Below are 22,602 nucleotides of genomic sequence, written 5' to 3' on the forward strand. Positions count from 1 at the left end.
CGGCCTTGGTCCCCTTTCTCACTGCAGACCTGCTGGAGGACCTGCCCGAGAGCCGCGAGTGTGTGAACTGCGGCTCCATCCAGACGCCGCTCTGGCGGCGGGACGGCACTGGCCACTACTTGTGCAACGCCTGCGGCCTGTACAGCAAGATGAACGGCCTCAGCCGGCCCCTTATCAAGCCCCAGAAGCGCGTGGTGAGTGAGACCGCCGCCCTCCTTCCCTGCGGGCTGGCCCGGCCCAGTCTGCCTGGGGCGCCCAGGCGGGGACAGGTGTCACGCTGCCGGGAGCCGCCCGCCCGACTGGAGCGCAGGAACGAAGATTCCGGATCTGTTGGTGCCGGATTGGAGGTTATCCTGAAATCAACCTCTGTGGAAGGAAAACAGCCTTTCCCCCATACTTAAGATAGAGAATGACTTTTATATGAAAGAGCAAAAAAAGGAAAAGTGTAGGGTACTACCACGTTTTTTTAAGTACAAAAATCTATATTTACATATCTCTTTATGTATTTGTAAATGCACTGAAATAATTCTGGTAGGAAACACAAGAAATTTGTAGTGTTGGTAGCCCCCGGAGGGAAAGACTGAGTATACCGACCTCGGTTAGGTGAAGGAGAGATTTTTTTTTTTCACTGTGCACTCTGCTCTGGTTTGGAGTTTGGCCTTGAAAAACGATGCTCGTTCACAGCACCCTGCTCCACCTCCCAGTAGAACAGGACAACATCCCCACACTCCCATTCTCGCTACAGCCTCCTCGCAGGTTTCTTTGATTCTGTAACACTTTCTGTAACACCGCTGGGTCCCTTCTACCTCTTCTTGGAGTGAAACAGGTTGTAGCCGCAAATTCCATCCATCTTTTGGATTGCCCTTGAGTCTGGTGAAAATTTATTTACTCCAACTTTCGTTATTTTGAAATCTGGCTGTTCAGAACTACATAGAACTTGAGAAAAAAATGCAGTCTGTGTGTTCTTCACAAGTTGAGGGTTTTCGTCAATATGAACACATTTTACTGTGTTTTAAAGTGTGGGGATTCTGATTTTTTTTTTCAGGGATCAATCTCTTATTATCTTATTATTCTCGTTTTTAAAGGAGAGGGTACTTAGAGAAAATAAAGCTTTCACGAGTCCCATGGTAAGGCTAACATTTGTATAGACAAGTACACACACTCTAATACCTTTTAAAGTAAAATATTTTACAGTTAGACGCCAGACATCTTAAGTGTCCAGGTAATTTATTTGTTATACTCTAATTAGCAGGAATAAATGCTGCACGTGTTGTTTTGTGTTAAACAGATTAGCGTGAAATTGCATCACAATGTAAGTCTGACACCTTAAGGAGAAGCAATTAGTTTTATGGTTGTTTTGTTTTTAATGCATTTAAAATAAAACGGCCAAGGTTAATTTAATGAGTGTATGTGCCTTAAAGTTGTTACAGCCTCCCACACCCTATTTTTTTTCTTCAAAGGCCATCCCTAACTTGAGTGCCTGCCTGACTGACTCCCTATGGTTTTCATTTTTCTTACAAGCATGATATTTTAAAAAGTGGCTGGAAAATGTTCCAAAGAAGTTCTTTGTTTTCATGTATTAGGCTGTGTATTAACAATGAAACTGATTATTATGGTTATTATTGTTATTTTGGAAAGGTGCATTGAACGGAGAACTAGCTGAGCTCGGAAGTAACATTTTTCTTGAGATTGAGTAAAAAAATTGGTAGAACAGTAGCCATTTCGGTTCCAGTTGCATTAAAAATTTAATCTAGTAGCATCCATATTTAGATAGTGCCATTTGTTGTGGGCTTTTACAAGTAAAAATAACTTATCAGAAAAACAGTTTTTAACATCTCTGAATCAATTAGTTTCCCTTCTGTGTGGCAGCTGTCTTGGCAGTAACCAAGGTCAGCCAATATGCTTGGTAAATGGGTTATAAATCATACCAATTGAAGGGTGTGTCTATCAATTAGTTCTCCTTGTGGGCTTCTTATTTATGGTTTTGATGGACCTGCCTTAGTTATCAGAAGTAGAATGTTGAACCCAAGTTTGTTTAGCCAGCAGTACAGAACCAATCACATTGCAAAATAAGAGATTTATGGTTAACTTGAATTCCTTGTCAGTGATGAATATAACTGAGATCACTCGTTACAAGGAGCTTTTACAACCCACTCACCTTCATTTCACATGTTTATGAGGACTGGCTTTACTTATGATCTGCAGTTGACAGTCATAAAGTTCTTTGATATAATGGCAAATTCTGATAACAACTTTGCTTCACACTGGCTCCAAATTCCACTGGAAACTGTCATAAATGGCCTGTTTATAAAATGAACCTTCCTGTCCCCTGTTTTCTGATTTTACATTTATAAAGAGAAAGGAGTGTTCTCCTAGGAAATTATTATTTTTTAACCAGAAAGGAAGAAGAAAAAGAAACCCTGATGAGTAAGGTTTTATGTTTTCATCATTTTAGCAAAGCAGTTCCCAAATAGTTTTCCTGTCATTGAAGCATATCCATTACTACCAAAAGTCAAGTTGATTTTTTTTCTTAGCACCGGCTTCTTAAAATGTTGTAGTTCTAGGAGTTTACCAGTGTCCCGTTGTTTTTATGATTTGTCTGTAAAGAGTAAAGCTAAAGTAATACGACAGGATGTGAATCGTAAGTGACAAATTCAATAGTACCTTTTAAAATTGCCACCAAAATATGTGGACATCTGTCCTTTAATCTGTGAATTTTTAATACATGCTCAATTTTGGTTTTCATTGTGTGTTCTTTACAACTTGTTCTCTTAAATTAGTGTGGCTAACTTCCCAAATTCAGTAACTTTCAACCTGTTTTGGTCCCTGGATTTTTCCGATAGCTTTTAAAAGAGGAATCGTGGCACCATTTTTGTAGTTGCCTGTCTAGGCAATTTATAAACAAATTTAGATTTTTTACATTCTAGGGAGGAAGCTGATACTAGGTTAAAATCTCGATCTCTATCATTTTCTCATAATTTAGGGGAAATAAATTCCCTTTAGGGATGTGACAGGCATAAGGGAACATGGAAATCAATGACTGTAACAGGGTTGACTTTCTGATAATATCATTTAACCCTTTGTGTGAAAAAAAGTTCATTATTTTAGTGGCAGGGTAAATAAAATATATAAGACAATGCCAGCATTAAAATAATGGCAGAAAATTTGCTTATCCTTTACAAAAATGAGTAATATAAAAATTCAGGCAGCATTTGATCATGGTAACTATGGAGTATATTAAAAATATATCTCTCTATGAACATTTTATACGTTTTCCCAAGTCAGTTTCTGTTAATATATAGGTTCTTCAGAAGTTTCCGGTTTGATCCTCTGCACGTGAGAGATAGACCTGATTAACGTGAGTTTTCAGGTGAAACAGACTTGCCCAGAGCCACTTTACTTGTTGGCAGGCAGTTGGGGTAGCATTTCAGTCACCTTACGTCTCTGACCCCTGACAATAGTGAGTGCAGTTACTGGCCAGCATTGTGACTGGTTCCTGGTTACCCTATAATCTACATTAGTATGCTTGAGCAAATCAAATGTGTGTTTGGGATCAAGCACACAATGTCAAACTTAAGTTTCTTTGGCCTGGTAGGTCAATCTAATTACACTTCAAATTTTTTCTCAGTGAACCTCTTATTTATAATAACCAGGTACATGCTTGTTGATGACTGGGACATGATGTACTTGTATATGTAGCATATACATAAAAATCACTAATAACTGTGCACGTACTTTCTTGTGCTGCCTTCTAGCCTTCCTCCCGGCGGCTTGGACTGTCTTGTGCCAACTGTCACACCACAACGACCACTTTGTGGCGCAGAAACGCTGAGGGTGAACCTGTGTGCAATGCCTGCGGACTCTACATGAAGCTCCATGGGGTGCGCCACATATTCTGCTCCTAGTGCATATGTGTTCCGTGTGCTGTGTACATGATTTCAGTTAAAAAAAGTCAGCAAAGGAGCAGAGGATGAAAATTTAAAAATCTGATTTTTTAATATGCATGCTATTGAATTTAGGATGATATTATATCAGACTATTGTCTTAGATGGCAGTAAGAAACAAAAATGCTGCCAGTTAAACTGTACACACACACACTAAGACAATATTAGAAATATTAAAATGTGAAGAATGTATGTTTTAGAATTGTTAAAATTGTAGTAACCCTTTTAAAAAGCTTGCAGAAAGGGAAAAAAGCATGGGAAGAACTAGGAGGGCACAATAACTATTTTATGTCTTAATTTTTTAATGCAGTATATTTTTTAAAATATACTTTTACAAAGGAGTAATATACAGAGTGAGGAAAAAGTAGGTTTACAGTTGTCTGAAAAATAATAGAATAATTAATAAATAATATAAGAATAAGCTGTTTCATATACAATTGTAAACCTACTTTTGCCACACCCTGTATTTGATAATTATTGTTAGAAAGAGTCCATATTTCACTTTAAGGATAGCACAAAATATTATAAACATCCATCTTAAAAAGGAAAATAACCTTGTATACGTATAATTGGAAGAAGAGAGCACATGAGCTCTTTGAAATAAAAGTATTCATTCAGTGGTTTTTCTCTATAATTGAAGTTGTATAAAATGATAAGCACTAATTGAAGGAATAATATCTCCCTGGCAAATCCTCTCATTTGCTCTGAAGGAATCTGCATTTGATGGGGTAAGTGTAGTATTTGTGCAGTTGGAATCTACTGAGTGTACATAAAATTTGGATTGAGATTTACGCCAAGTTCTTTTAAATGAGGGCTTTCAGTACTGATGTTGGTTCTTTAGCTAAAGTTTGGGTTTTCTTCAACATATTTATTAACCATATGGCCTATGTGAAATTTTTTTTTAGGTGCCTCGACCGCTTGCTATGAAAAAAGAGGGAATTCAAACCAGGAAACGAAAACCTAAGAACATAAATAAGTCAAAGGCTTGCTCTGGTAAATATAATAAAATGCTGTTTGATTGTAAAGTATTTGCCCACCTTAACAGTAGAGTATATGTATATTTATGAGGTTAATTTTGACTGTTACAGGTAGTAGCAATAATTCTGTTCCTATGACTCCATCTTCCACCTCTTCCAATTCAGATGATTGCAGCAAAAATACTTCCCCTACAACACAACCAACAGCCTCAGGGGTAAGTGTTAAAACAGTGTAGAGTCTAAACTACTGGGTAGCTGTCTAGTTTATTATCTTAAATTTCACCTTATCGGATAGCACAATAACTAAACCAACAGTTCAGTTTAGTTAGCTGATACCTAAGAATAGTTTTTAGAGGAAATTACATTTAAATGTGGACAAAGTAGTAACTTAAGTACTTTACAAACTTCTTAATTAAGAGCTATATCATGTTTTTATGGTTAAATTAACCCAAGTAAAAACTAGAAGTTTTTGGTTGAAGTGCTTTAAATTGTTTTATTTCCAGGTATGTGTATGTATGTATATTTGTATGTGTGTATATATGCACACATACCTGGAAATATGTATAGTTTATATATAAAAATAAATATATGTGTAAATATATAACCCTGGTATTATATACCTAATATATGTATGTATTTCTAATGTAGATCAAAAAAACTATCAGTTCAGTGGTTTCCTACACCTCAAAGCCCATGACATTTAAATTGCTTTTGTTTATTCTATCAACTCATGCTTTTGATTTTCCCTTCCCTTCCATCATTCCCTTACCCTTCCTTCTTTCCTTCCTTCCCTCCTTATCATCTACTCAAAACACAGCTCATCATAATGTGTCAGGTGCTGTATCACTGATCTTTCTTTGCCCAATTGTCCTCTTGCAAGGAGGCCTTGCCTTCTTCAAATGCACCTTAATTGTCCCCAGGCTTCTTTCATTCAGCCTTGCTACAAACCTGTCAGCAATTTTGTTTGAGTGAAGGTCTTTATGAAGATCACCCACAAAGTTAGTTTCTGTAAAGTTGTGATTGGAATTTAGTTTTTCTTAAGTGAAGAGCACTCTTCCACCCTAGTATTTCCTAAATTTATCTGGGTGATATTTTAAAATGGCCAGGTTTCACCCTCGGTCTCCTTGAAGTCCAGGGTGGGGCCTGGGCAGAATGTCCCAGATACTGAGAATAGTTTAGGATGAAACGCCAGCCTTAAACATCCCTATTTACTTAGTAATTGTTTTCTACATTTGGCTTTGTTTTATTTGAGGTACTTAGAAATACTACACATTCCTGGGCCCCACCCTGGATTTTCTAAGTCAGAGATCTGGGCGTGGGGCTTGGAAATTTGTGCTTCTGAACAAGTGCCCCCAGGTGACATTGAAACCCTGCCCTTGAGGAGTCTTCTAGTCAGGGCTTGGGAACCACAGAGCTGGCTTCTTTTCTTCCGCCATATTTTCACAGACCTAACCAAGGGAAAATTAAACCATTAAAATTGCTTTAAACTGTGCTTAAAATTATATTTATTTCCTTTGTCCTCTGACCCAGATTTTTCTGAGATTTTCCTTTAATGAAATAAGAATTTTGATCAGAGTATCACAAGGGAAAAAGCCTTTTGTTTTTGTTTGTTACAGACGGGTTAAAGAATGTGTCTAGCCTTTATGAAGCTGGACTCTGGTGTATGATGTTTTTACAGGAGGGTTACATATAATTTTAAGGATCTAAAGTGGTAAATGGAACAGGTCCTTGTGGGGAAATGAAAAGGTCAAAATTATTTAAAAATAATTTTTATTATGCCCTAAATCCAGGTAATGAGGCCTAACTAAGTTCTGCTTTTCCAAAGCTTTGAGGGAACAGCCAGATTTTCAGCCTCAGTATCTACCTTCTTTAACAGAAATGACTGCAGTCAGCTCTAAGTCACTTTTGTTAGTGAAACAGTCCAGTTTAAAGCATAGCAAAAGGCAGATTTGAATGATAGAGGGCAGAGAAGTAGATATTGGCCCAGCGATGGGCTTTGGGGACTCACAACCCTAGCAGGTGGGGTCCACTCTGTTCTTGTGGTTCTGTGATGTAAAAGGTCAAAGCTGGCAATTTGCAAGTCCAGTCAGTTGCCCTCCCAGAGAAGGAACAGTGAAAAGGCTGGGATGGGTCTGGTGCTGGCCTTTCTGGAAGAGGAACCTCAGGAGTTAGGCTTTGGTGTCCCAGCATCTCTCACCTGCGAGTCAGAATGCTCCATTCCCTCCCTATGGCCAGCAGGCAAAGCAACAGGATTTTAGAGATTAGGAGATCTGTGAACAGTTCTACTCGAGGTCTTTTGCTCTAAGCTCCCATCCTCCCTGTGGCCTTTGCAGCCTCTGAGGAACCGAGGAACCGGCCGTGAGAGCTGCAGACAGCCACAGAAACGCCCCCTGACAGTTTTCTGGTGCGTGGGCGTTTGTGGGGTGGACAGCACACCCTCCTCCCCTCACCCAGAGACCCACCTGTGGCCTGCTCCGCGGGCGCTCAGCTGGCGCCTGGGGTGTGGGTTTTCTCCTGTTGGTTTACCCATCCTGGATGTGCCTGTCAGCCCCCACCTGCCGTGCCTGCTTGGCAGAAGCCAGTCTGCTGGCTGCCTTTGGAAACTCTGCCCCTCTAAGAATAATTGTAGATTCTAGGTGTCTCCCCAGGTCACCATGCGGAGGAGTGCGGTATGTGTTTTTTGGTTCCTTGGCACCTTTCAGAGCTTTCTGGGTGTGCACGGCCACCGGCAGCCAAGGAGCCGTGAAGAGCGTGCTGGGGGAGTTAGTTATCAGTGAGCTGAGGGGCAGAAGCACTTGTGAAGGGGGATGATGTTGACAAAGATGTCATTTTCCCTTTTTAGTCATGGTTTATGATGTTGGAGGGCAGTTGGCTGTTTGTGCTGACCACTTACAGGGTTTCGGTGAAGGCCTGTAGGTGAGGAAAATGTTATATCCACATACTATCCGGGTGCTGTATCTGGTACGTAGTACGTGGCACCTCCACTGGCTTGGTGTATAATAAGCCTCCTATGATGATGGGTACATCCCGCTGACCTCCAGTGGCCCCTTTGGGGGAAATTAGAGTTACCCTAGCTTGACAGGGACAACTGAGCTACAAAACAAAAAGGCGGTCTTACGCATCCAGTGGAAGATAGGAACTGGGGCCACATGTTCTTCCACTGAGAGGTGTAAAAGGCAGCGGAACTGCTCTACCTTTCCGTAGTATCTTTATATTATTTTTGAATATTTGAATATTAATATCTTGGACTTGCAAGGATGTCAGACCACTGCAGAAGTCTTAACCAAACTTGCTGTTTATTTTCATTCACCTTGAGAAATCAACTCTGGAAGATCACCAGTAGGCATTCCCACCAGCCTTCTTTTCAGTCCTGTTGTTCCTGCACTGCCTTGCTTGTGGGCATGCTCAGGTGGTGGCACTGATTTCGGGTGCGGCCCGGCTCCTGAGCCAGCCTGGCAGGGGCCGAGTGTGCTGGCAGAATCTTCTGCCGCTGCGAAGGGGCCTCCAGGGCTCCTTCCTGAGCAGGGTGAAGGGGTGGGCAGGATTCTTCGTGTACAACATTTGGCATTCCTCCAGGACAAGTGCCACAAAAATAATTTTTGCACTGCTCTGAAGCCTCCTTTCTTTGACTTTTTTTTTTTTGCATGTCTTAGCTTTATGTTCCATACTTGTTGCCATTTTGTGTTTTAACTAGACCTCTGCCCGGGAAGAAAAAAGACATTTCTTCTGATGGTCACTGGATCAGTGTTGTAGGCTGTGTGTGTGGGGGATGTGTGGCAGAGGTAGAGAGAGGGTAGTTTGTTTTGCGTGTGAAATCAGGAAGACCCGTTGCTGTACAGCCCAGGATTTAAAAAGTCCATATCTGGTTGCTTTGGAATCTTTGTTAAGAAATAATGTTAAACTTAATTTTTTGGTAGTTGATCATTTTTTTGTGACTTTTGGACTTAAAGATAAGTTTCCCCTATGTAGTCTTTAAGGTATTTCTTAATTTCCTTTGGGATGGGAAAGATTAAATTGGGGATGGAAAATACAGTAAGAAAATGTCTGAGAATAAGAAATCGCTAAACATACAGGATGGGGCAAAAATAGGTTTACAGCTGTGAATATGTGAGACACAGCTTATTAGTTATTATATTATTTTCCATAAGAACAACTGTACACCTTTTGCCCCACCCTGTGTATGACTAGGCCTTGCTTTACAGTTGTTGTTCCATTTATAAAGCATTGCACTATGGGAGGCCCTGTTTAGAAGTGAGTAAAACAGCTTTCCTGGCTTCAGGTTTTTCATGAGGTGGTGGTAGTCGTGGGGGCAGGTATAGGCAGATCTGACTGGTGGTTAGATTTGGAAGTGCTGTAAGGGACAAATTAGGGTAGGAAGCTAAAGCAGGGAGTGGTGAATTCTGAATGCAGAGCTGGAGATGGCTCCATAGAGTAGAGGAAATTCGAGTTAATGGGTTGGATTTTTGTGGGGGACACAGTGGGATGAAGGTGTTCAGTAAGAAGAGGAGCGTGGATGTCTGTGGTACTTCAGGGACGGTTTTAGGGGTTAAATGTGTCTGCAGTGCAGGGTGTAAGAAGCCAAAGGCAGATTAGGCTGGTAAAATAGGTGGAAGGTAGAGTCCTGCTGAAGAAGGGCTCAAACCACATTCATTTCTAAATGGTGGACTTTCTGTAACCTCCACTGCAGTCACAGATGCGTTTCTGTGTGCTAGCGCCCAACAATGAAAACATTCTTAGCTGGGAGTATTGTGATAATTGTAAACAAATGCTAGCGTGCTCATACTCATACATTTTACAAGCAGGGTTCCCCCTCACAAATAGTAAGGAAAAAAAAAGTCTTCCTCAGAGCTGGTGACATGCCCTGACCTTGCAACTTATAATGTTTAGTTTGTCCGTCCCCAGGGCTCCTCAGGGCAAGATGGGTTAGGGTGGCAGGCACGTGACATGAAGGGAAACATATTAGGCTTGGTGTGTTAGTGATAGGAAAAAGTTTCTTCACCTTGTGGTTTGTTGTTGGTGATACATTGACACAAGAGAGCAGATGACCTTAATCTGAGACAAGGACCTCATCTCATGTTCCTCCCCCTCTGACTCCATGCCTCTGTGTGGACGTTACCTATTCTGGTCAGTTTCTCCTTGCTAAATAGATTTCTTCATTCCTGTCTCATTTATTCTTCTGAGATGCTATGTTCCTAGCTAGACCTGTTTTCTTATTGTAGTCACCCCTTGATAATAATGTTATTCAAAGACCTTGTCAGAAAATGTACTTTTTCTTTTTTTAAAAAAATTATTTTTTTGGAGAGAGGGGAAGGGAGGGAGAGAGGGAGAGAAACGTCCGTGGGTGGTTGCCTCTCACATGCCCCCTACTGGGGACCTGGCCCGAAACCCAGGCATTTACCCTGACTGGGAATCAAACCAGTGACCCTTTGGTTTACGGGGTCCACTCAGTCCACTGAGCCACATCAGCCAGGGCAAAAGACATACTTCTCTTGAGCTGCGTGGTGCTAAGTCTTGTGCTGGAAGTAGTTTGAGAGAGTTAATGCACACCCATAAGTGCTTGTAGCCTACAGAGAGTGGTTGAGGAACTGATGCTTGTTATGATGTCTGGATGTCTTTCTGAAGGGAAGTTAGGTGCTTTGCAGGCTAATATTTAAAATTCTTTATATAGATTTTTAAATATTTGCATCCTGTGGTAAAAAATTGGAAAGCAACACTTATTAGTCCTGTAGCTTACTTCTTTATTGGCAAATTTATACTGCATTGTCTTTTTTTCCAGGTAATTAAATTTACTGTGGCATTATGGTTGGCCACAAAATAATAGTTCCTATTATTATTAACTGTTCCTATAATCATTGAACAGCTGAAAGGTGGTTTATACAGTGTGAGTTGCTTTCACTTAGAGGAACTTGGCTGTGAAGAGAGGGTCCGATTCCAGAGGCTGCTAGAACAGAGACAAAACAATTCCTGCTGAGCCCCTAACTTAACTCTTCCACAAGAGCCTCTAGAGTCCTTGAAAACCAGACATTGGTGGATTAGTCTTGCATTTTATCAGTTGCCCTCTTGCTTTTGAGAAGTTTTCTCCCTTTCTCACACTTTCTCATTTATAAGATAGTGGACATAGGAAGGCAGGAAACTAGCTTCTATCAATAGTTTTTTATGTTCCAGGTGTTTTATGGACATTTCCTCTTCTATTCCTAATTATTAACTCTACTATGAAGGTTCTTTAATTATCATTTTCTGTTGTCAGGAGTGAGACTCAGAAGGTAAGTAACGGGCCCAAGGTTATGTATTAAGGGCTTGGATTTGGACCCCGGTTGTTATCACCGTGGTGTGGCTAGATTAATGCATGGTATGTAGTATACTGGATACTGAAATGTTTAAAGAGAAGGAATTATATTTTCTTAATTAAATCTGACTAATTCAATTAGTAATTTTCAGCATTAAATATTGTCCCACTGAAGCAGTTGGAAAAATAGTGCCAGAGAAGCGATTTACTCATGGCCAAACATAAAAGGCACACTGTACAGCTTTTCTTTTTATTATTATACTTATTAATGAAATGTATTATAGTATAAGACATTTGGGTACCATATATAGTACAAATATACTATTTGGGTACCAGAAAAAATAGTAAAATTTACTGTTTGTAATGCGATTAGAAAGATTCTCATAAAATATTAAGTATTAAAATTCTTTGAATGCTGTGACTTAAATTCATATACAGTGAACGCTAAGTTAATTGGAACTTTTCAGAATGTTCAGATTGCTTTCAGTTAATTTCTACAAAATCATTGTAAATGCATTTTTTTAAATAGGCAAGTGTCAATTTTATCTCCAGGGGTTTATAGTCCAAGACACTCTCTTCTAAATGAATAGAAAAAGTTACAGAGTCATTAATCTCCCACAAGGGTCTGAGAGAGAGTTGCGGTTAGGCCTTATTATTGCCTCATTTATAAACCAGGGCCCAGAGCGACTCCTTAAGGTCACAAAACAAGCCCACGGTGAAGCCGGGACTGGAACCGACGTCTCCTGCTCCCAGTCCAGGGCTGTTACCACTCCCAGGAGTTGACCAATCATCATAGTTATTAATATCCCACTTGCTACAAGCATGAACATAAATATTTTGTTGGCATTTTATCTCCATGCTCCCTACGTGCCAGGCTCCCTTCCTTCTCTCACAGCCCCTTCTGATAACTCACGTTCCTGTCTGAGCACATTGGCCTTCACTGGGAGAGTCACACGTCACCCTGGCAGGGAACCTTGAAGTATGTGGAGTTTGCATACTTTCCTTTTGATCTCAAGGCCTTTTGTGGACTTTCCTGTTTTCTTTTCATGTGCGTGTGCGCATGTCACAGGGAGGATGATAAAAAGTAGCTAGAAATACATGCTACTACATTTAATATCCGATGGCTTTGTTATGTATATTAGGAAACAGTAAAACTGTATTGTGCCTTAAATAGTTTACAGTGTATGTGTTCACCTAATTTATCCCAGGACTGAGTTATTTAATAAGGGACTCATTATCACAGTCTGAAAACATTAGACTAGGAGGTAAAGTGTAAGTGCAGGCAGAATGTCATTCGCCTTCTCCTGTGGCCTCAGAACAGGTTTCTTTGTGGATGACAGTTGCTTTGCAGTTTTTATCTCCGTGCCTCTGTTAGAATATACAAAATTGTCACAAAGCTTGAAATAATGTTATGGGAAAAACATGGCCAAATTTAAGAAATTTGGCTTAGAATGCTTTGAAATGCTGTTGCTAAATGAATCTTTGAAGAAAATGAATTCCTTTCCTGGAACAAAAGTAATTTATTACGCATTTCATGGGTGCCTGCCAAAAGAGTTACTAGCAATATGAAAATCTGATGAATACGAATTAAATACACTGTGTTAGCTCTGTTCATTTTTAGACCTACCTGTTAATTTTCTCTGAAATTTTAATGATTTAAAAAAGCATCTCCAAAGACAGGTGGTAGCTAGCCTATGTTATAACTCATAATGCTGCTACTTAGCATACTAGGCCCAGCAGTTGGAGTTTGTGAGACCGGGCACCAAGAGATTATTTTATTGACCTCAGGTTCTAAGAAGGATTTGAACAAAGAAACAACAGGTATTGATTTCGAGGTCCTGTTGGAGTCATGTGAGTAAACGATTCCAAGTCCGTGTCTGCCCATGGTTAAGTGCATATTTATTTAGTGCTGTGTCTCTTTTGTTTGTTGGTAGCTTGGTGTGGTTTCCCCAGAGTTGGGCACGCCCTCTAGCATCATTTTTATCTTACTAAGCATAAGTACTTTTAACTTAAAGTTCTTATTAAGTTTAGTTGCTTGATTGATGTTGAAGCCTGAATGTGGTATGGAGTTTATTCTGGGGGTTCACGGATTAGCAGCTGGAAGGAAACAGTTTTGGGCAGCCAGGCACTGTGTGACTCTAGTAAGATGCCAAGGTTTTGTAAAGCCTCTGTTTTCCTCTACTGACGGAGGAAAAGTAATTCCTACCATCTGGTTCTTAGGAGTATTGTATAGCCTAAGTGGGAGATGCCTATGGACCTCTTTGAAGCTCAAGAAGAATAGCGCTATTTAAATTTAATCTTGGAAATTAATAGAGATGTACTTTATTGGCCTGGCAATGTTTTTCATCCCAAGACATCAGAAATAAATCCTCACTTTCCTAATAGGGGAATTCAGAGGTGGAGAGCTATTGTGTTAGCAAAGTAACCATATTTTAAATATTGCTTTTATTTTTGATAGCAACAATTTTTCATTCCTCATGATACTTAGTATATTTATACTGCTTTCTTGTAAATGCTGCTTGGATCTTGGACTATGATATGCTTTCTCTAATTGAGATGGTGAGATAAAGACACTCATCCAATCTCCTGAAAAGCCAGTTTTGTTATAAAAGATCATAATTCACCAGGTTTTAAATTTTGCCTCAGGGTTCTTTACCAGCTAATTTGAAGACTAGAATAGAGTCATCTGTTTTGTTTTGATTCATTTCAGAAGAAAAACTTTTTTCAGTATGCTAAAGACTTGAAGTTGTAGAACGAACCCTCCCTCCCCCTTGCAATTTATATTTCTACATTAGTATTTTACTGACAACCCCAATATACTTATAAATTTTGGGCCATGCCTTTCTTCACGACAACATGGCTTTCTCTTTTAGTGTGTACAGATGTGCAAAAACCATTTGCTCCTCTGTCCAGAGGACATTGTAAGTGTAGACTTTTCCTTCTGTCCTTGCAGCATCCTAGAGTACGGATAAAACCTAGTTTACTCAGGCCCAGAAGGAGCGAGAGGGGTCACGGGGGCAGCCAGCAAAGCTCTCCAGTAAGGACTTTGTTAGATTACGAAAACATTACCATTCTGCTGAAAACTGAGTCAGGTCGTCAGTGGAAGTGACGGTGACTCTCTTCTCGGGAGGGAAGGTGCTCATGTTGTTTTGCTTGATTTGAGCCACTGTGGGAGAATTAGAGGGTTTTGTTGTGATTGACAATTTTTACATCTCCCAATGGGGACAGAACACTTTGTGAATCTTCCTGTGTTGAAATTTTTGAATTCACTTTTTGTCTGTTTCGGTTACCTCTATTCAAACTGAAATGAGCATTGTTTTTAGGGTGGAAGTTTAGATTTATCTGAAAGTGTTTCTTTGTTGGAACTTACATGTAGTTTTTACTTTTTCTTTTGAGGAAGGCTGCTGTAAAGCACTGTGAGAGTCTAACCCAGAGGTTATAAAAGCAGAGAAGAGAGCTTTGGCAATGAGGGATGGCTGGCTTCCCCTCACACAAGAAAAAGCTGTAACCACAGTTACTCAGATGTGTAGGAAGGACAGATCAGAGGCCATGGAAGCTGACGGTCTGAGTGCAAGCTCAGGAGGCAGTGGTGACCATCATCAAAGTCTTATGATCACACGCTCCCCCGCAACCTGCCTGTGGTGCAGTGTTTTCTCTCTTCAGATCGGGGCTGCGTTAAGAGAGATTACAGCACGGAGGACCCAGCACATCCCTGTTGACTGCTTATTGCTTTTCTTTCTAAAAAATGAAATGCATGTTTATAATTCCCAAGCCAGAGAACTTACGCTGTTGTTCTCCCAGATAGGCTATGTCCTTGAAGGGTTTCTTTACTCAGATGTTGTTGCCTTTCCAGAGCTGCCTCCCTGGGCATCTCCGCCGGAGGCTGTCACTCTGTCTGCCTATTATGGGATATGTGCCATAAAGGCAAAGAAAGAACTGGTAATGTTGGTGAGCCAGGCACTGCTGGGCATTAACTACCCGAGTTTATCAAGTCAGAAACCCTTGACTTTTGGGGTATCTGTCTGAAAACCAACAAAGATTTATTCTTACAGGCAAAAAATCTGGTGATTTAAACCTGATCTGTGCCTACTTCACAGGCTAGTGGATATTTTCCACGTCCTTGTCGGCAGCAGCCGGGTTGCCCCTGAAGTCACTTATTCCTATAGGAGGGAGTTTTCCAGCCCAGCTGCTGGGCCATCAGTCGTCTCCCACCTCACTTGGCCTGCGCTCAGTGCTAAGCCCAGGCTGGGACTGGTGCTGATAACATGTTTTTTTCAACAGGAAGTGCCTCCATTTTCAGTTGTCTGTGGGAGGGTGGAGGGCAGATAAGCTGTGAATGGAAACACAGAACAGATTTCTGCTCCACCCTCACTGCACTTTGATCAGAGAAAGAGTGAGGACCTCCGCCTGTCCGAGCTCCCCGAAAGGAGGAAGGATGATTCAGCTACAGGCTTTCCCAAGTGCTCTTCTGTGCTGTTGTTCAGAAACATTTGGTGGAGTGGGCTGGTGAGGTGTCTGCTTTTGCTATGTTGAGATATCTGTGATCTGAACTAAAGTCCTTCAGGGGTTTAACCAAATGTGGGAAGACACAGTGACCAGTTGAAATTTCTACTTGTATTTGTGTGTGTGTGCGTACTGGGTCCAGGGTCACAGTAAGTTTTCTCTGATTTTCTCCCCCAAATTGTACTGATTCTCATTAGGTAGGTCTTGATTATTGCCAATGAGGAAAAGGCACTTAGACGAATAATGACATGACAAGCCAGGTTTCTTAAGGAGAGTTGTGCCAACTGTAGTCTTCTGCACGAAGAGTACCAGTTTCAAGAGCTCAGGTTCCACTGGTGAACCCACCTAGTGCGTTTGGTGCTTCAGCTTCTGTGATTCGCATGGGCATGGATGGCAGAGGTCCAGCCTGTGCCAGGCGATACAGAGGGGACTCCTGGGGCACATGAGGCACCTCCCGACCCACCCTTCTCTCTGGCAGTGCCTCCACTCCGATTCTTCCCCATATTTCATGCTACTTTATGACTCCTTCCAGGCTGGCTCATTCCTCAAGTGCTTGTGCCTCATGTTTCTGGTGCCAGTGTCCTCCATTCTTCCCCCAAAGTACTTATACCATTTAATTAAAATATTCAAAGAAAAACATAAATGGCTAATAGGTGGGGCTCTCTCAAATGGTCCCCTCTTAAATGCCCTCCTGGGTTCCCTCAAAATACTCTTGTGTGTTCATGGATAAGTTGTAATTATGACAGAAATTTTATATCCTGCTGTTTTTCAGCTAACATTGCATTACAGGAGTTTTTCCACTTTGCTGCATGATATTATTTTTAATAATTGCATAACAGTTTATTGAGCGGATGTACTTTGCTTTTCCAAATCATTCTCATTATTAGACATTAGATTATTTCTATGGTTTCCACTATTATAAGTAAACCTGCAATGGATGTCTTCCTGTGCAGAGCCTTTCCCTTCCTTAAAATTCTTTCCTTATAAATGCATTTTCAGAAGTGAAATTACAGAGCTAAGTAGGGTGTAAAATTCTGGATGTCTCTGCTAACTGCCTTCTAAGGTGTGTATCAGAATTTAGGTTTGCTGGCCACGGATGAGCTGATCTGGGCTTATCACGATTTTATCAGCTCTTACTATATATCATTACATAAAAATCATAATTTATTTTTTACTGAGCTACGTATGATTGGGATACATAAAAGTTTTACATTATCATACTTCATGTTCGAATATGGTTTTCAAGCTTTAAGCACAAGTACTTGGGCTAGTTTTTCTCAGAGACTCAGATGTTGCTTTTGATTTCAAATCAGCTGATTATACACACACACACACACACACACACACACACATATATTCACATATATATACACATATATACATATTATTTGTTGGCTTATTTTGTTCATTAGATTCCAGATGAGTGAAATCATATGGTACTTGTCTTTCTCTGACTGGTTTATTTCACTTAGCATGATACTCTCCAGGTCTATCCATAATGTTGCAAAAGGTAAGATTCCTTCTTTTTTACAGCTGTGTAGTATTGCTATGTAAATGAACCACAGCTTTTTTATCCACTCATCTACTGATGGGCACTTGGGTTGCTTCCATATCTTGGTGATTGTAAATAACACTGCAGTGAACATAGGGGTGCATATATTCTTTCAAATTAGTGTTTTGGGTTTCTTCAGACATTTCCCAGAAGTGGAATCACTGGGTTGTAAGGCTGTTCCATTTTTTATTTTTTTGAGGAAACTCCACACTGTTTCCACAGTGGCTGTACCCATCTGCATTCCCACCAACAGTGCACGGGTGTTCCTTTTTTCCCACACTCTCACCAGCATGTGAGGTGATATCTCATTGTGGTTTTAATTTATATTTCTTGATGTTTAGTGATGTTGACTATATTGTCATGTCTATTGGTTATCTGTATATCCTCTTTGGAGAAATGTCTATTCAGGTCCTTTGCCCATTTTTAAATTTGTTTCTTTGTTTTTGGTGGTGAGTTGTATAAATTCTTTATAAATTTTGTATGTTAACCCCTTACAGCTGATTTTTTTTTTAAGGAGCTCATCACTAATTTATGTAATTTGTGGTTTGCCCTGCCCATTGACAATAGGGCTCTTGGCCTGCTGTATAGCTTAACATTTTTGTCTGAAGACAGATATTTCAACTGGTAGCTTTTGGAATTATTGCTCAGGTATAAGAATAATAATGAAGATATTAAGATTTCTTTAATGAGGCTTATTTAAAAAAGGGCCAGTGAGCCTTTTGAAGGGCTGTGGAAACACCTTGTTTTTTTTTTTTGTCTTTTTTGTTTTGCTTGCAAAGAGCTGTCTCTAACAATTAGGATAAGGTCATTGTTGAGGTGGGGTTCACTTAGCTCTGAATTCCCACTGCTCCCACCCAGTGATGGTGGTAACTCACCTGGTGAAGAACAGAATTGGGAGATTAAGGTAGGTTCCTACACTCTATCCTCAACAGTAATAACAAGCTACTGATAGTAGCTTATACTTATGTAGTCTTTACCATCACCACACACTGTCGTAAGAGCTTTACATATATGAACAAGTTTAATTCTTATGACAACCTTACACAAAGATGTTTCTGTTTCTTTCCATTTTATAGTGAGGAAACTGAGGCACAGAAAGTGCCAGGCCAGGCCTTCTAGTTTACCTCTCCCACACTGTTTCTTTTGACTTCTCCACTTAGCTCTCTGTCTTGGCTGGTTTCCCCAGGAACAGGTTTCTCATGTCCTGCACGCCTCCCATTCTGAACACCCATTCCTCACCAATAACAATATCTTCTTTTTGTGGAATGTTCCACATGGCAAGGTGTCATGCTGATGCTTCTATGAACATCTCAGTTAATTGTCACTGCCATACCTGAGGCAGGTAAGACAGAACCAGTTATGGAGAAGGAGACTTGGGGAGGTGACCACACTTGTGGGTGGCAGAACCAGGACACTACTTGAAAGCCCACTCTTGTCCTTAGCACTTGTGGCCAGGTGGGCTGCTTCCTGCGCCAATGGAGGCACCCTCTTCATTTCAGAGAATAGTACTTGCTATGATAAAGTCAGATTTAGTCAGATAAATGCAGATGTGCTTTGGGGGAAATAAATAGATCAATGCAAAGTTGAGTGTGGCATAAATCATTTATAAAAGAACTCACTCTTTCCACTAGCTGTATAATAGCTAATGAAGACTGTAAAATGAGGGGTCCTTTTGTAATTCAATGTCATCCTTTTGTTTATTTCTTTGGGGTTAAAAATCTGGATCCACGTTGGCTTTGCTCGTGTGGGGATTTTGGATTTAAGAGCTAAAGCTAATCACTGTATATTTTTGAAAATATTTATTTTTAGAGAGATGGGAAGGGTGGGAGAGAGGGAGAGAAATATCAGTGCAAGAGAGAAATATCAGTCGGTTGCCTCTTATATGTGCCCCACCTGGGATCAAATGTGCAACCCAGTCATGTGCCCTGACCTTGAACCAGTGACCTTTTGCTTTGTGGGATGACCCCCAACCAGCTGAGCCACACTGGTCAGAGCTGTCACCATATTCATATGCGTAACCAAATTCATAGCTTTAGTGTGTTTGACAGGATTATTTCAGCTATTTCAAAATTTTCGCAAGAATCTATTTAAAATTTTAGGCACATCAATGACCCTTTGAAATTTGCTTTTTATGTACCCAGTGCCCTCAGTTTAAGCCTTTTAGTTTGTGTTACTTAAAAAGAAGTTTGGGAGTGGGGTACTATCATTGCTGGATTCTTCCTAGGAAAAGGAAGGATTGGATACCTGTAAAGGGGCTAGATTTGGTCTGTCCAGCTGGTAGAACACTGGGGTAAAAAAAACAGGAAGTCACATGGTCAGACCTCCAGAAGCCCCACCTCCTAGCATCATGTGGTTAACTTGTAACTTTTTTATTGTTTATTTTATTACAGTTGTCTCAATTTTTTCCCTCTTTGCCCTTCTCCGCCTAGCCCCCCTAACTCCACCATCAATCCCCACTCTGTTGTCCATGTCCATGGGTCATTCATACACATTCTTTGACTAATTTGTGTGGTTATTTTGAGGATTAGAGAGAAAACCAGGTTTTATCCAGCAAAGAGTAGGACTACACTGTCTTCCAGGCTTCTGGAGCTAGGGAAGCTTGGTGCACCTTACTTTCAATTCAGCCTGTGTCTGGTGCCCTGTGTTTTCTCTGAAGCGAATGTAACATCAATTCAGCCAGAAACATGTTTTAAGGATTTAATGGGATTATGTGTGTAAAAGAAAGGTATGCTTTGAGAAGTACAAAATATTCTACCTGTGTCAAAAACCAAGTATCCAGTAATATATGGGGTAGAACCCTGAAAGCACAGAGGAAATGACGGGCTTCTGAGCTTCAAGAAGGCACAAGGCAGGGTTTAAACATATGTGACTATGGCTAGATTTTTAAAAGAGCCAAATGCAACTGCTTTCTCAAACCATAGTCTAAACATGATTAGTTATTGTGGCTTGATCCTACGAAATTATGTCAAATAAATGATGTTTTTTCTATATGGCCTTTCTCATTTGGATGGAAGGAAGGAATGAAACAATACAAAGGTAACCTTTTGCTTTGAGAAATAATTGCCACAATCACGACAGATACAGGATGTTAGCATTTTCATTATAATGTGATCTGCTTCAAACATAGCCCATTCTTCTTGGAAAGAATTAAGGTAAGTGAGGTAGATATTTAAACCTGTGTATGCATGGGTTAAATTTCCATGAAGTCAGTGCTCGAAAATTTCATTTATCAGTCTTTGCTAAGCTGTGTAGCTTTCTCTCTTAGACTTTGACATAACTGCTAAGCCTTGTGGCTCTGCCATGTGTGTGAGTGTATATACGCAATGCTCTGCATTTTCTCTTGAAATGATTAGATTGTGTGGGCATCATTAGGGTCTGTTTACCTATGTGGTGTGGCTTGTTTCACTGTCAGAGATCTCAGGGTTTGGCACTTTTTACAAATAGGCTTCTTCCAGTTCCTTTTCTACTTTTGTCCAGCTGCACATGTTGCTGTGTGGTTACTGCCATGAGTTCTCCAGATAACAGGAGAATGTGTCTGAGAGCTGAAATCTCGAGGGTTAGGTCGATGGCCCTGTGGAGCACAGTGAACAGCCCTTGCTCAGGCTGCACTGCCCATCTCATTTGTCCCTGCGTGTTTACCTAGCAGGAGCTGATGCCTGACAGATTTATCGATAACTCTCTCCCCTTCTCTGTCTCCTCCTCTCTGTCCCCATCTTCTGCCAGGCGGGTGCCCCAGTGATGTCTGGAGCGGGAGAAAGCACGAACCCTGAGAACAGCGAGCTCAAGTACTCAGGTCAAGATGGGCTGTACATAGGTGTCAGCCTGGCCTCACCAGCTGAAGTCACGTCCTCCTCGGTGAGACAGGATTCATGGTGTGCGCTCGCCCTGGCCTGAGCCCGCTGCCTGGAGTGGGAGGGCCCTCGGGACCTGCAGCGATTATGCCACACTGTGCAAACCGGGGCGAGTATGCTGACAGAACATTCCTCTGATGTGTGATTTCCGTGCCTTTATTTGAAAGAGATGCATTTCCCAAGTGGCTCGCTCTGCCTTACCAGCCAGCCCCTGTCAGTGAAGAGCCAGGGAGAAGACGGAGCGCTTCCCGGGAAGGCCAGTGCAGCCCCACAGCACAGGCCACTTCCAGCCAGCCTACCTGTGGGTCTGCCAGGGCATCCGCTGGGCCACTTCCAGGAACCTGGACCAGGACTGGGGCCTTGTCTGCTAAGGAATTTTGAGATTTTTAAAAAAGGTTTTAATGTGTGTTGCCCCAAATCATGTGCTTCTTCTGATGGGTTTTGGTTATTCCAGAATTTTTTAATGCCTTTCCACACCCAGATTTTACATGTGTTCACGAAGAAGACCATTTGAGGCCATTTGGTACACATCTCTGGAGGCTGAGTCGGTTCATGAGGTCATTGTCAAAAGTATCACTCAGTTTGCAGGACTGCATTATAACTGTAACATACACTGTGACTGACGTTTCTCAAAGTTCATATTGTGTGACTGATCTGCAGTCAGTTGGAATTTGTAAACAGGGTAGCAAACGATATTTTTCTTCCATGTATACAATAATTTTTTTTAAAGTGCAATTTGCGTTGCAGCAATCAGTGTTAAATCATTTGCATAAGATTTAACAACATTTTTTATAATGAATGTAAACATTTTAACTTAATGGTACTTAAATAATTTAAAAGAAAAATGTTAACTTAGACATTCTTATGCTTCTTTTACAACTACATCCCATTTCTGTATTTCCAATTGTTAAAGAAAAGTATTTCAAGAACAAATCTTCTCTCAGGAAAATCACCTCTACTCATTTGTTAAGAATTCTTATACAAGAACACCAATACCCCTCCCCCCTTTATTTTACTGTGGAATACATGCTGGAAAATTTGCAACAAAACTTTACTACCTAACAGACACCATTTGTAAATACTCTATAGGCATCTGTACACACCGAGATGAAGTCTCTATAGTGTGATTGACCCACAGGCAGGTTGGTTTACATAAATTTTTAAAAATGGGATGTCATATGGAAACCTATTTCACCAGTTTTAAAAATAAAAAGGGTATTGTTTTGTCTTCTGTACAGTGAATTTCCTTCCCTTTTAGTTTCATTTTGATAATGTATGTGGCTATAGATTTTCATATAAAACAAGCGCATGTGAGGTTTGCAAATTGCCTTACAGTCTTCCTTTCAATGAATTATCTTTTTGGAGCTGTTTTATAACATGGTTTATTTGAAGTTGGCACATGGAGTTAGTTGTCACTTTCAATTTGCATTGGGGACAATTTTTATAAGTGAAAGGGACCCCGTATTATACCTTATTATCTGAGATTGTA

The 22,602-nt window shown here is 40.6% G+C and overlaps 1 protein-coding gene across 4 annotated transcripts in view; it reads left to right on the plus strand.

Moving 5' to 3' along the window:
* Positions 1-22,355, plus strand: part of GATA6 (GATA binding protein 6) — a 29,576-nt gene extending 7,221 nt beyond the window's left edge. For all 4 annotated transcript variants that reach the window (XM_053664203.1, XM_037134077.2, XM_053664202.1 and 1 more), the window contains exons 3-7: positions 28-194; positions 3,756-3,881; positions 4,850-4,937; positions 5,033-5,136; positions 20,986-22,355. In XM_053664203.1, coding sequence (XP_053520178.1) covers positions 28-194; positions 3,756-3,881; positions 4,850-4,937; positions 5,033-5,136; positions 20,986-21,156 — 656 coding nt within the window. In that variant the 3' untranslated portion in view covers positions 21,157-22,355. The remainder of the gene's footprint in view (positions 1-27; positions 195-3,755; positions 3,882-4,849; positions 4,938-5,032; positions 5,137-20,985) is intronic.
* Positions 22,356-22,602: the final 247 nt, after the last annotated feature.

The sequence above is a fragment of the Artibeus jamaicensis genome, unplaced genomic scaffold (assembly GCF_021234435.1).
Source record: "Artibeus jamaicensis isolate MK-2021 breed Jamaican fruit bat unplaced genomic scaffold, CSHL_Jam_final contig_354, whole genome shotgun sequence".
NCBI lineage: Eukaryota > Metazoa > Chordata > Mammalia > Chiroptera > Phyllostomidae > Artibeus > Artibeus jamaicensis.